Source organism: Amaranthus tricolor, chromosome 5 (assembly GCF_026212465.1).
Source record: "Amaranthus tricolor cultivar Red isolate AtriRed21 chromosome 5, ASM2621246v1, whole genome shotgun sequence".
In the NCBI taxonomy this organism is placed as follows: Eukaryota; Viridiplantae; Streptophyta; class Magnoliopsida; order Caryophyllales; family Amaranthaceae; genus Amaranthus; species Amaranthus tricolor.
In genome coordinates, this window is record NC_080051.1 from 19,245,038 (window position 1) to 19,258,758 (window position 13,721).

General features: G+C 31.5%; 1 protein-coding gene across 1 annotated transcript; it reads right to left on the reverse strand.

Annotated features, from left to right (window-relative positions):
• Positions 1-7,821: 7,821 nt before the first annotated feature.
• Positions 7,822-11,693, reverse strand: LOC130812733 (uncharacterized). Its single transcript, XM_057678308.1, has 3 exons — positions 11,165-11,693; positions 9,994-11,071; positions 7,822-8,298 (listed from the first exon to the last, which is right to left on the reverse strand). Exons 1-3 carry the CDS (start codon positions 11,539-11,541, stop codon positions 7,996-7,998), a joined length of 1,758 nt encoding a protein of 585 aa, XP_057534291.1. The 5' UTR covers positions 11,542-11,693; the 3' UTR covers positions 7,822-7,995.
• Between the last annotated feature and the right edge of the window lie 2,028 nt (positions 11,694-13,721).

The following is a 13,721-nucleotide window of genomic DNA, read 5'->3' on the forward strand; positions in this document are numbered from 1 at the left end:
GTGTTTGGTGAACTAGGAAATAGATTATTGATATGAATAAGTTTTTTTTGAATAAACTGTTCATAGCAACGGGCACAAAATCAGTTGGTTAAACCAGTTAATAAATCCATGGTCAAATTAGCCACTATAATCTGCTATCAACTATCAGTTATCAGCCGTTTGCCAAACACCCTCTATTAGTTGAGAATTGTATTTGCAAATAATAAGTAATATGAGTTCATTATCAACAAATATAAGTCACAGGTAGAGATTATAGATTATTAGAGATTAGATAGTAATTAATAGGTAATATTTCCTATTTGAAAATTGGTCATGACCGATTAATTTGATTCTTTAATTAAGATAAAGATATGAAATTGTAATTTGTTCTCTATGGATTATTTAACGGTATAAGAAGAATTCTGATGGTTCTTTTGAAATGCATAAAGCTAGTCTTATAGCTATATATAGGTATTAGTGTAAGTCATTATAGTCTTGTGGTGGAACCAACAACCATTCATATAGTTCTTAGTCTTGCACTACCCAAGAAATGACTCGTTCATCAACTTGACGTCAAAAATATCTTCTTTAATAGCAATTTTAAGAAATCATCTACATGTATCAACCTTTGAACTTCAAGCTCCCAAAAGTTCCTCACTTTGTCTATCATCTTGACAAATCTTTTTAAGGACTCATGCAACCTCCTAGCGCTTGGTATAACGGGTTTGTTGATTTTTTTGCCATCATTAACTTCACTCATTGTATATGTGATCATTCTCTATTCATTTACAAGAAAGGTTCAATAGTGCATAATACATCTTTTTACTCCTTATTCGTCCTCTCCCACGCATCATGTTGAAGCATATAATGAGCAATAATGCTCGAGAAAGTATAGAAAGAAGAAACTACTGAAATAAATAACATAGAAGCTGCCGGTCTATGACTGCTCGAACAAGCATAATGAAATTTGAACGAGCAGTCTAACCACATAAACTTTTATTTGTTTCCACATGTTCTGTTTAAGACTGCAATATATACTTGTATTATCTTATGAGAAATTCCCTTAACTTCTCATTAGTTTCCACTTTAGTTAGTATATATACTCCTTAAAGCCAATTAATTTAAAATGTAACACTACCACTTAAGATTCAATAAGACAAGTCTTTTGTACTGTGACTTTTTATTGGATGAGAGAGAGAGAGAGAGCCATATCAAATTAGTGATTTGGGAGAAATTGGGAAATTCAATTGAAAATTTTATCCTCATTTTAGGCCCTTGAGTATTGAGTGCACATGTGTTGGATTTAATTGTACATTGTAATCAAGAACATAAGGTAATCATCAACAATATTGACTTATAATTGATTGGGTGGATTTTATTGTACAAGAATCAATTTGTTAATCTTGGGATTTTCCCACATCCCAAATTTGTCTTTCTTGTTTTTTTCATTTTCTTTATTTTTATTACTTGAAAACTTGAGTTTTTGCTTTTTCTTTAATAAAATTACTAGATAATATTCATGCGACGTACAGTTTTATTAAATTTTTTTACATATTTGTTTAAGAAAAATAAAAATTTATGGCTTTTGTTTTAACCATATCAAAATATCCTATACTCATTTAATAAATAACGTTATAAAGATTTTATAAATAAATAAAAGAATATAAAATAAGATATATATAGTTTTCTAATATATTAAATGATATGACTAAAAAAGTAAAAAATCAATCAATATTGATAATATTATAGTCATAATTAGAAAATAAAAAAAGTCAAAGATATAAACATTAGTAAAAAAATACAATGACATCCTCATTGAGTTTTAGAAGAAAATTTTTATTGAAAAAGTGACACGTAAACAATTTAAAAAAGTGATGACATCAGTAGTATTTTATTTTGATAATAGTTATAAATAGATTTCTATGTCAAGAAAAATATGCTAAGGAAATTTTAAGTTAAGTAGATTCGCTCTCACGTAAATCCTACCCTGCTCCGGTAGATGCCAAACCTAGGTTGCTCAGGGCCTCATTCATATCTCCTTTTGAAGATCCTTCTCTATATTGCAATCTTATCACTGCCATATACCTCACGTTCACCTGGCCAAACAATTCTTATGATGTATAACAAGTGTGTTCTTTTTGTGCATAACCCCATGGATTCTCATCATATGTATGCTCTTTGTCGCATACTTAGAGACATTTGAGGCACACTACACCACTTCGTATACCCATGTAAAGTAGGCTGGATGCTTGATACTCATCACTTCACTTCATGTTACAGTGCGTTCCTTGGTGATAACTTATTATCTTGGTCTTTAAACAATTAGCCACATTATCTCATTCTAGTGCCAAATCTAAAAATATAGGTGTTGTTTACATTCCGAGTAAGTCATGTTAGCTTCATAAGTAACTCCTAAAATTTCAGTGTCGTATTCATAAGGCCACTTTGTATAGTGCAATAATATTAGTGCTATATATACTTATCTTGCAATCCAATACAACATTAGTAAACTAAGCATAAACATATGGACATTTGTTTTTTTGCAAAAAAATAGCCCGTGGCTAAGTTTGAGTTTTTTATGTACCTTAATTTCGACAATAAATTGTAGACATCTTTACAAAAGGTTTTTTTACATCTTATTCCAGGACTTTGATGACTATCATCTGCTTTGAATGTAGGGAGAAATAGATATATAATAATATGATTACGATATTGTATTATTCTGATCCTATTAAAATATCTTATTTTCGAGTCGGATAACTTTTTGTTTTAGTTCTTCGATAAGGCCACTTTGTTCCTCAAGCAACTTTATTTAGCTATTTTTTCTTTTTCTTTTTTTAAGGGATCACTTAGCTTTGGTTTTGTTCCCCAAACAATGTGGGATGAAATTTATCTTGATATGTTATTTTTTATTGTAGATATTGAGTTTCACCATGGTTATATAGGAGATAATTATAGAAAGTTGTATTGCATTTTGGAAAGAAAGTGTTATTAAGGTTTCAATCATAGCATAGTTTTTGATTTTATTATTTTTTTCCCTTAGCTTGGTGGATGAATGGAAGAAAAGTAAATAATTTTTTATTCACGAGTAAATTTATCGAAAACTATAAACCTTATGAGTTTAGTTAATTGTCTATAAGAGTATATTATATTTTATCAAAAGTCACTAAATTGAATAAACAAACAGTACTTAAAATATTGATAAAAAAATAATAATATTTTTATATATTAATTAAAATATAAAATTCTTATAATCAATGTGAGATTTTTAAATTTTAATTTTTCATAAAAAAACAAAAGTAGGAAGTGAGACACGTACAAGACATGTAAAGAGAGGCAAGACATGTGATATTCAAATATCAAAAGAGGATTAGTAAATGGGAAACTTGGGGTAAAAAGGTCATTGGTGGGTTCTGAAAAAGTGGATTAAATGATAATGAAGTTGGCAGAAGATTAGTGACTAAAGAAATTGTACTGTTTTCACATCTACCCTTTTCTACATGCATGCATACCTTCTTTTGGTTCCTCCATTTTTTATCCACTACTCTTTTAAAGAGACTGTTTTCACATCTACCCTTTTCTACATGCATTAGCATACTTATTATATTATTAATGCATACTTATATTTTTCATAATGCTTATTTACTGTATCCTTATTAATATACTATTAATATTATAAATGTCCACCTACATTATTTTAACATCTACTTATAATATTTTAAAAATATATAATAGACGACTCAATTAGAGATGGTCTCTCAAAGAACCCGTTTCTCACAAGAATTCTGTGATTTTTTATAAGCCCTTGATCCTTCCCTCTCATAGACAAAGGAATCCCATATATTGTTAGATAATAGATATTAGTTGTATACTTGTAATTATTTTCGTCAGTAAAGTTTTTTTGGTTGAAATAGTTAATATGTTATTTGTTAGAAAATAATTTGTTTGGAAAAATATAATTTTTTATATTACTTTTGATTTAAAGCACAAAAAGTTGTGAGTAATTTCAGCATTTTGTAAATAATTATTTTTACGATTAAAAACTACTTAGAATTATATTTCGTCGCAATGATTTTTTATGTTGAGTTTTGTACTCATTAAACCGCTAATAACAACTATTTGAATTAAAGTGCTCGTTTAAGATGGCCTTATCGTGAGACATAGAAAACTAAATAGTCTAATTAATTTGACACTTTAAATATTAAAATATTCATTTTTCAACTTGGGTTCTATAATAAACATGTCTCGTGAGACGATCTCATACCAGAGATTCATGTGAGAAGCACATGTAGTTCACTAAGGAAACAAATTTTGATTTCTCCTTAGATACTTTTTTTTTCTTTTCACCAATTCTCCATAGTGGGCCGGCCCAAACAACTTAAAAAATAAAAATAAAAAAAACACACGAAAAAAATAAAAGAAAAATTCAAAAACTAACTTACGTGCTTGGATGAATCTTATAAAAGTGCTACCACTGACGTTTCATAAAAACCGGATGCTACCATGTGGAATTTCCCTTAAAATTAATTCCAACCCGTCTTGTATAAGACCGTCTCACGGTGAGACGATCTAAAAATGCATAGTTCATAAGCTAAAAGTTTCTATTATTAGGTTATTTACCCTGAATATGAAATATGTTTCATAGTGAGATTATATCGTATAAAAATTTGTGAAATTCATATTGAGTGAGGGAAGAGTAATTCTCTAGACTTGGTATAAGATTTGTGTGAATTATCTGTTTTAAAAAAGCCCATGATATATGTATGCATACATCAACCCGCCAGTGGATATGGTATTTTGAGTATGATGGGTCAGGCCCCAATACTTGAGCTATTGATAAATCAACTAGTCTTAATGGCTTCATAATAAGATCGTCAATTTGGGCCGGCTCAATTCGCACGTATAATAACTTGGATATTTTTTCATTTTTTATGTATTTTTCAATTTTGATCTAAAAAGATATCAATTTTCAAAATTGATACCTTTAAGTTCAAAATTGATAAATGTTCAGAAAATTAAAATGTTATTACACGCGCGTAAAATGAGCTAGCGGCCCACACTTCATCTTAACATGCGACGGTCTCGTTCAAGTTTTGGTGTTGATAAATAAAGTTGGTCTCCAAAATGTTCAATTGAAATATTGATGAATTAAAGTGTTGAATTGATGATTAAAATACTTAATCTTGCAATTCCAATATCAATATAAAACGCCTCATTTGTTTTTGCAAATCCAAAACAGATTAAACAAATGCAAGAATATAAATCAAATACAATAAAGAAAATAAAATTCTAAAGTTAGAGAAGAAAGGTGAGAGATAGAGAGAGTGTACTTCAAAAGGATTATATTATAACAGGTGATCAAGGTTGAAACTCTTTTTTAAAAGAGAAGTTATATTGGTTATTAGATAAACCAGACTCAGAATTCTAACTATGAGGAAGTTATTATAGTTGTTCTATATGCATAGATTGACTATAGAGTATTACTACCTTCTACTTTCTATGACTACATACATTTATATAAAACTATTTTCTTATTCCTTTTAAATTTTTTTTATTTTGTTTTTCACAATTTCTTGTGAGAGAAGATACCGTCTTTAATTGCACCAGTCTATTATATGTTTTTTAAAATATAATAAATACGCATTAAGAGTAATGTAAGTAGACATTTAAAATATTGAAAGTAGGCATTATAGATACGGTAAGCAAGCACTAAGGATGATGTAAGTAGGCATTAAAAATACGGTAAGTAGGCATTAATCTTTAATAGGCTGGGCTTGAAATATGTCTCTCAAAGAGATGGTACCTCAAAAGACTAGTTGTTTGTTTTTTTGGTGGGGATATGAGTCTAGTGGCAGATCCAATGGTGAATCATATATATATATATATATATATATATATATATATATATATATATATATATATATATATATATATATATATATATATATATATATATATATATATATATATATATATATAATGTCTTCAATTGGATATTTTGTTAATCATAAAAAAGGTATAGTTAACAAAAATTAATTAGGTTTTAAATAGGTAGTGGAAATTGTAACTACAATTAATTAAGCTTTGTTGTACAGCTGAACACATATTAAGTGCAATTAAAATCCCTTTTTAGTAAAAAAAAATTAAATAGCACAGTTGATATAGACCTTGCCTCACAATCAACAAGTCGCAGGTTTAAATTCCATTATAGCTAGTTACCTTTTATTAAGAGAAAAATTTAGTGCCCTCAAGTGCCGCGTGAGGTCACGTGGATCCGCCCATCTGATATGACACTCGATTATTAGAGAATATGGATAAAAAGGTTAGATAAAAATTTAATAGTTAATTTTTTCAAAGTGAGATGGATAAACTATCAATAATTTGTCATCCGAGATTTTTTGCGAATCATTGGTGAATGTTAATTGTTGCAAACACTACTCCTGTCTTTGCAAAAATGCATGTTATAAGTAATAAGAGGTTTGAATTTTAAACCCTAGAAGCTGTAAATTCAGTTTAGTTTTGTCAATTTTTTAATTTAATTTTTTATTTTTATCTTTGGCGCCTATGAATCACACTTTTTGTTTGTCTTTATTAATTTTTTTTTCTTTTTAGAAAAAAAATTTATAACTACCACGTTTGATATGTATGTTCTAATAATATTAGTGTGGGTATGAAAGACTTCACATGTGAAATGTTCATTTGGGTCAAATTGAATTTTGTATCCATATTAATTTTTTTATATTTTTGAATTTATTTAGAAATTGGCTCAAATCGAATTTGTTTACAAGATCGAAAAATATCAAATTTTCGAATCTATTGATATTATATGCTACCCTCTTCCAAATTTTTGATTTCACCATTATTGCAAATAGTCGTGCAAGTAATACTATATTAGTACAATCAAATATCGAATTGTCGGATGTATGGTAAAATATATTCTTGTAGTGAGTTGAACTCAATGATTTAAGGTTCCAAATAATTCTTTAAAGTTTAATTTGAAGTGAGTGTCTGAAGTCTAACTAATATAAAAACAACTAGTTTCTTGAGACATATATCTCAAACCCAACCCATTAAAGATTAATGCACACTTACCGTATTCTTAATATCTACATACTTACCGTATTCTTAATGTCGATTTTCAATATCTTAAATGTTTACTTATATTATTTTAATGCCTACTTACAATATTTCAAAAAATATATAATGGTCCGACTCTATTACTCACAAGAATTTGTGATATAGAAAAGGTTACCTAAACAAAAGGCAATAAAGAAGTAAAGAACATTCTACCCAAGTTCTCATCAATTATGTCCTCATAATGGGACTCATAATTGGCGCAAAGATAGGAGAACTCCACCAACTTTCCTTCCTTATTTCACATCCAAAAACAGCAGGTAGCCCAAAATGTCCTTGTCAAGTAAGTAGTGACAACCAAAAAAATACTACTACAAACTACAATAAACAAGATGGCCCTTTTGGGACCCTAAAGTTTGCCATAAAACATACATAAAAAGGAATCAAACTCAAAAGTCACGGTACCTATTCAAAACATCCAAAGGTATCAAGGTCATGAACTCATCAACGAGTACTTATCTTAAGAATCAGACGATTTAAAACACCTACTTCACAACTTCAGTTAAAAACACCTACTTGATATACTATGAACTCCTACTTGATGTATTCTAAACCCTACCGAATAAGCGTGCAGTTACACTACATTTTCCGTTTAAATCATCAGCCATCAAAATCGACAGGCAGTAATAAAGGTTCGGAATGACAATGGTGATGCCGTCTACAAGCAAACAATGAGCTCGGTTTTGACAGACTGAAGTGTAACGGCCGTAGAGCAAGATTATAATTTTCATTCATCATTGAGAAATACAAAGTTGCATTACATCCATGAGGAGATATAACTAGACAAAGCATGCGCTTTTTTTTACATGAAATCTCCCGACTAATAACTTTACGAGTTAAATATATATATATATATATATATGATAGAAGATTCGAGTGTGTTCACCTGGTGTTTATGACACTACTGATGTTAGGCCGTAGTAATACAGAGAGAATTTCGGAAAATTGAGGCCGCTTTGAAGGGGAATTGTTCCAGCACTTAATCATGAGAGATTTCAAGACTTGAGGGCAGTCTTTAGGGATTTCGGGTCTAAGACCACAAGCAGCTATACCAACCGCTGCCTGGACTGGTGAGTATGCAGAGTAAGCAGCTTCACCAGTTACCATTTCCCAAATTATCATCCCAAAACTGTATACGTTACTCATCCATGTCTCACTCACACTTTCAGGATCAGCAGCAATGATCTGAACATAACCAAAATAACAGAAACAACAGATTCCGAGTCAATAAATGGGCATTTTATAGTTGAACAAAAAACAGTTATGCTCAAATAAGCATGAATACACTTTTAAGTCCACAAAGAACCTCAAGACAGATAGCATGGCGGACGCGTGATCAGGCTAGGAGTGCCCAGGCTAGGAGTGCCCAGGCCCCACCATAAATCATAAATTCTATAGGATTTCTAAAGAAAATTGTAAAAATGGTGAATATCTAAGTAAAAATATCATGGCCCCTCTAAATTTTTGTTATTTTGTCTAATTATTATAACCAATTTCAAGGACTACCCATAGGCCATAGTCATAATCTTCCTCCACTGTTTGGAACCAAAACAAAAATACCAGAAACAAAGAATCCCATTCATAAAGTATTTTCTTTTTTTCCTAAAAGAACAAACTTTTTCCTGATAATACCAACAAACTAGACAAAAAGTGATAGCCACTGCACAATTACACAAAGAAAATTGTGTTTAAAATGATAGGATAAGGTAATTAAGCACTTAAGCACTATAATGTAGAATGATAAAGGAGACATTATATGCATGCTTAAATGATAGATGTTTGAAGTGACATAAAGCCTTCATTTGACAAATGAAGCCAGATGCAACTTATGTACAATGAATCAAATCAATGAATTCATTCATCCGCTCAAAATCTTAGTAATATACAACACATATAATAATTTCAAAACATGACTAAGATAACAACATGAGCATCCAATTGATCTTTTAGTATATACTCTATTATTAAGGAAACACTCAAATTCTCATTCGTTACTAGTGGTTGAGGTGGCTGAGTAAAGTTAAGCTACTATTGGAATGCATAACTACCATAGTATAAAACAGTTGCGATCACAGTAACGAAACGGTGATGCGGTAACGGGAATGATGCGTTTATCATAACGCCTAAATATCGATCGAATCATAAGATATCCCTTGATACGGCCAAAAATGCGGTTTTTCCCCTTTACACAACGCGGGAAATTTCGTTTCGTTTGTTATGAAAACCTTTACAATGAGGCTGATGCAATGTGATGAAACCTTGTTTTTACACTATGATAAATAGAAAAGGCCATTGCAAGATTTTCAGTAAAATGTTAAGTTTTTCATTAGTCCAAGAAGTTGAGGTGGCATAGTAGGACTGAAAATTGTATTCGAAAGTATAATTACCGAAAGGCTCCAAGCTTCCAACAAATTAGTTATTATGATCAATACGCAACATCCAAAGTTATCATCACACAACTAACTTGCCATGTTTATAAAGGATAAAGGAACTATGGAAAAAGGCTATCACATGGAACTTTCAATCATCTACCATGTGAAAAAGCATTGAGTGATGATAATCTACCAAAATACACAGAAAATCAGGTAAAGTCACTACATACAAAATGACTTATTATGCTTCCTTGTAAAGCTGTTGAACAAAGTTTCACTCACATAATCGTTAAATAATAGTATGGTCTCCACAAACTATCATTTACAAGGTGGATGACATCTTGTAGTAAAGCCATGACACCACAATCTATCAATGAACTTTGTTAAGTAGCAAAACTAAGCATAAATTTAAATCTTTTCGAACCACAAGAAGTTTGAATTAGACATACAATTTGCAAATATACAAAAGATAAGATACCATTGTATCAATTGAGAAAAGAAACGATACCTCGGGAGCAAGCCATCGGTAACCATCAGTCTCATACTCCATAGCCTCGCCAATGCTCTTGCACGCAGTGACTATTCCCATGTCCCCTAAATAAGCATTCCCCTGGCGGTCCAACAGGATTCTCTGAGTATTCAAATCTCGGTAAGAAACGCCATGATCATTTACAAACTTTATAGCCTCTGCAACATCTACAGCAATCCTCATTACATCCTTAATTTGAAGCTTCTTGTGCTTTAACATCAAATCATGAACTGATCCCCCTTCCATGAATCTAGTAACAACACAAAGCCCATGAATTTCATCCACACATACGCCATAAAACGGAACTAAATTCTTATGCCCACAAGTCATAAGCTCTAACAAATCTTTTCGAAGCTGAAACTCGTATGCATTCCCTTTATCGCACCCTTTCAATTTTTCAATCGAAACTTTCTTACCCTTATAAACCCCCTTAAAAGAGCTAACTCCAATCTGATCACCAAAATCAATACTCTCGGAATTCAACAGCCATTTCCCAATCTCATTAACCCCTCCGGTAACAGTCTGCCATTCATCAACCGATACCACTATCGAAGAACACGACAAAGGCATCGAAAGCTCAATCCTCTCACTTGAACGCTCAACACTATTTCTATAACTCTGATCCCCAAAATCCTCCTCAATCTCACCAAAATCTCTCCTCCCATTCTCCTCTTGACACCCACAAAGCCCAAATGGAAGCTTCCTATTACTAATCTTTGGCTTCTTAGACGCCGATTTCAACACATTCTCCATTCTACTTTTAAAATTCTTCTCTTGCCCATTTTGCACTAAAACTTGAAGAATTCCTAATGTACAATTTTTCCTCTCAAAGATCTGTATTTTCTTACAGCACATTGATCCATTCTCTAATGCACCCGAAACCACAGGCCATGAAATTGAAGAATTACAAGCAAATGTAATCTTATAAACTACCCCATGAAAATCATCCTCAGAAATTTCTTGTATTATAACAGCAGGTTGATCTTCACTACATGATTGTTCTATTAATCTTATGTGCACAAATACATCTTTCATATCAAATCCAGCTTGAGCATAACTGTTAATTTCACAAATTCAAATTCAATCAGTAATTAAATTACTTACAAAAAAAAGCATGAAAAATATCAAATCAAAACTTAGAAAATTTTACCTTAAAGGCATTGAATCATAATGTTTACGAATATTAGAAACAAGCTTTTCGGGCAGTTGGCTGCCCGGATAAAGCTGAGTAAGACTACGAACAACACTGCCCCAAACAATCTTACGATGACCGTCGATTTTAGAAGGAGGAGGATCACGCGGCGAGTCAAGATTAAGTGAGTTCTTCAATGAGTTGATAGCCTCGGAAACGTTCCGACTCAACCGTTGGAATCGTTTTTGCATCACAGAAGAAGATGGGTCTTTAGCAGCTGTAGTAGGTTCTAAAAGACCACCTTCCGATCTGTCATTGGACCGCATTAAGACTTGCTCAACAGTATCTTCTTCAATGGTGGTTTTGCTGGACCAGCATTCTAATGCCGCCGCCATTTCGTCGGAATTGTCGAGGAGAGAGAATGGAGTTACCGTTGAGTTTCCAGGATTGGAGATTTAGAGTTGAGGAGAAGAGAGTGAGTTTGATTAGTGTTGGGTTTTTTTTTTTTTTTTGGTGAAAAGAATAATTAAAATGAGAAAAAATGGTGAATAATGTGAAGGAGTGGTGGATTTATTGATGAGGATTAAAGATATAAAATTATATGGGGCATTATTATATATCGTCATCTTTTTTATTTTATCGCCACTCCTTAATAAAATTACGAATTTGTCTCTGGACTTAAAACTTATTTAACAAATGTAAATCACACTTAATAATATTATTATCATTTTAAAAACATTAAATTTAAAGTTTGAACGTAATCCCGAACATTTTTATCGCGACTCTATATATATTAAATTTTCAGAGGCGTCCTTTTAGAATATACGAATTCAAACACAATACTATCTCTCTAAAAACTGTAACATCTCTCTAAAACTCTCTAAAAACACTACATTAACTTAAACAAGCTAAAAGTGTACATCGAACAACAATGGCGAACCAAAACGAGCATGATAACGATTCGTTAAGTAATTAATCGATTCGAAATTTTTCAAAAAAAAAAAATTTGCAGAACCCCCCGTCGCAAAAAAAGTGCGACCAAACCTAGGTTCAGTCACACTATTTGTGCGACTCCCCCTAGGTCTGATCGCACATTTTGTGCGACTGGGTTGTTTTAAATTTTTTTTATTTTTTTATTTTTGAAAAATTAATTCTTTTTATTTATTATAATTATTTTTGAAGTTATTATTATTTATTAAATATTATAGTAAATTATTTTATTTTATTATATATTTATATATATTTTTGTATTTACTTAAATTATTTATTTATGTTATTTTAATTTATTTTATTTTATATATGTATTTTATTTAGTAAAATTTTTTATTTCATATTTTTTGTATTGATATTGTTAATATATTGAAATTTGAATTATTAAACTAATTGATATTGTTAATATATTAAATAGTTTAATCTTTTAATTATTATGAATAAATTTATATTTGCAGGACTTTGAAAATTGAGGGGATAATGTAGATTATTCTGATAGATTTGTTATCGATAGGGAATTTGATTCTGTAGATGATTTACATGCTTGGGCTGATGAGATAGCACTAAGAATTGGTTTTCAATTTACACGTGTTTCATATAAACAAAAGGAAGGACGTTCTAGAGTGAGTTTGTGCTTAAGATGTCACCGCTATGGTAATATAAGGGGTGATTTGCATAACTTAGACAATGCTGCCTGACCTGGTTCCAAAAGTAGGGCTTGTGGGTGTAAATTTATGATTATAGGAAGTAGTCGTAAACTAGGGGAAAGACCTTGGACGGTAAGAGTGTTTCCTGGTGAAAAAGGAAGACATAACCACCCGTTCGTGGTGTACAGAGATGGTCAAATAAGAGTAAATAGGATGACTGTCTATATTAGGCAGCACATACGAGATCTAGTATGAATCAAATTTATAATGTAAGACAGTCAATAAGGAGAAAAGAGATGGATGGTAGGACTCTTGTTCAACACTATTTATACATGTCCACAGAGCATAATTATGTAGTTTGGACAGACTTGGATAGTGAGGGGCAGTTGAGTAGATTATTGATTGCAAATCCAACATCTATGCAGAGGATACGTTCATGGCCCCATGTTGTGTTGATAGACACAACGTACAAAACTAATAAGTAAAAGTGGCCCCTTTGCAAAATAATTGGAATGTTACCAACCAATCACAACTTCTTGGTTGCGTTCTGTTTGATGCGAGATGAGGCGGCTGTGTCTTATTCTTGGGTGTTGGAAAGGTTGAGGGATATTTACGGCAGAGTTCAGACGCTTAACGTAATCGTAACAGATCAACAAGAGGGTTTGTCTGCAGCTATTCGTGTTGTCTTTCCAGGTAAACAGGTTTTAATGATTAATAATTGTCGATCTATGTACTATATATATCTCAATTAATTTTAAATTTCTGTTTAATGCAGATGTACGACATTTATTATGCGTATGGCATATTGGCAATGACGTGGAGAACATGGTCGAAAATCCAAAATCGGAGGCGTGCGCTCCGATCCCTCAAATATAACCTTTGCTACGTGCCCACCGTAGTTGGGTATTAAAGTGGTGTCAACAGGGCCCCTGGGCTGG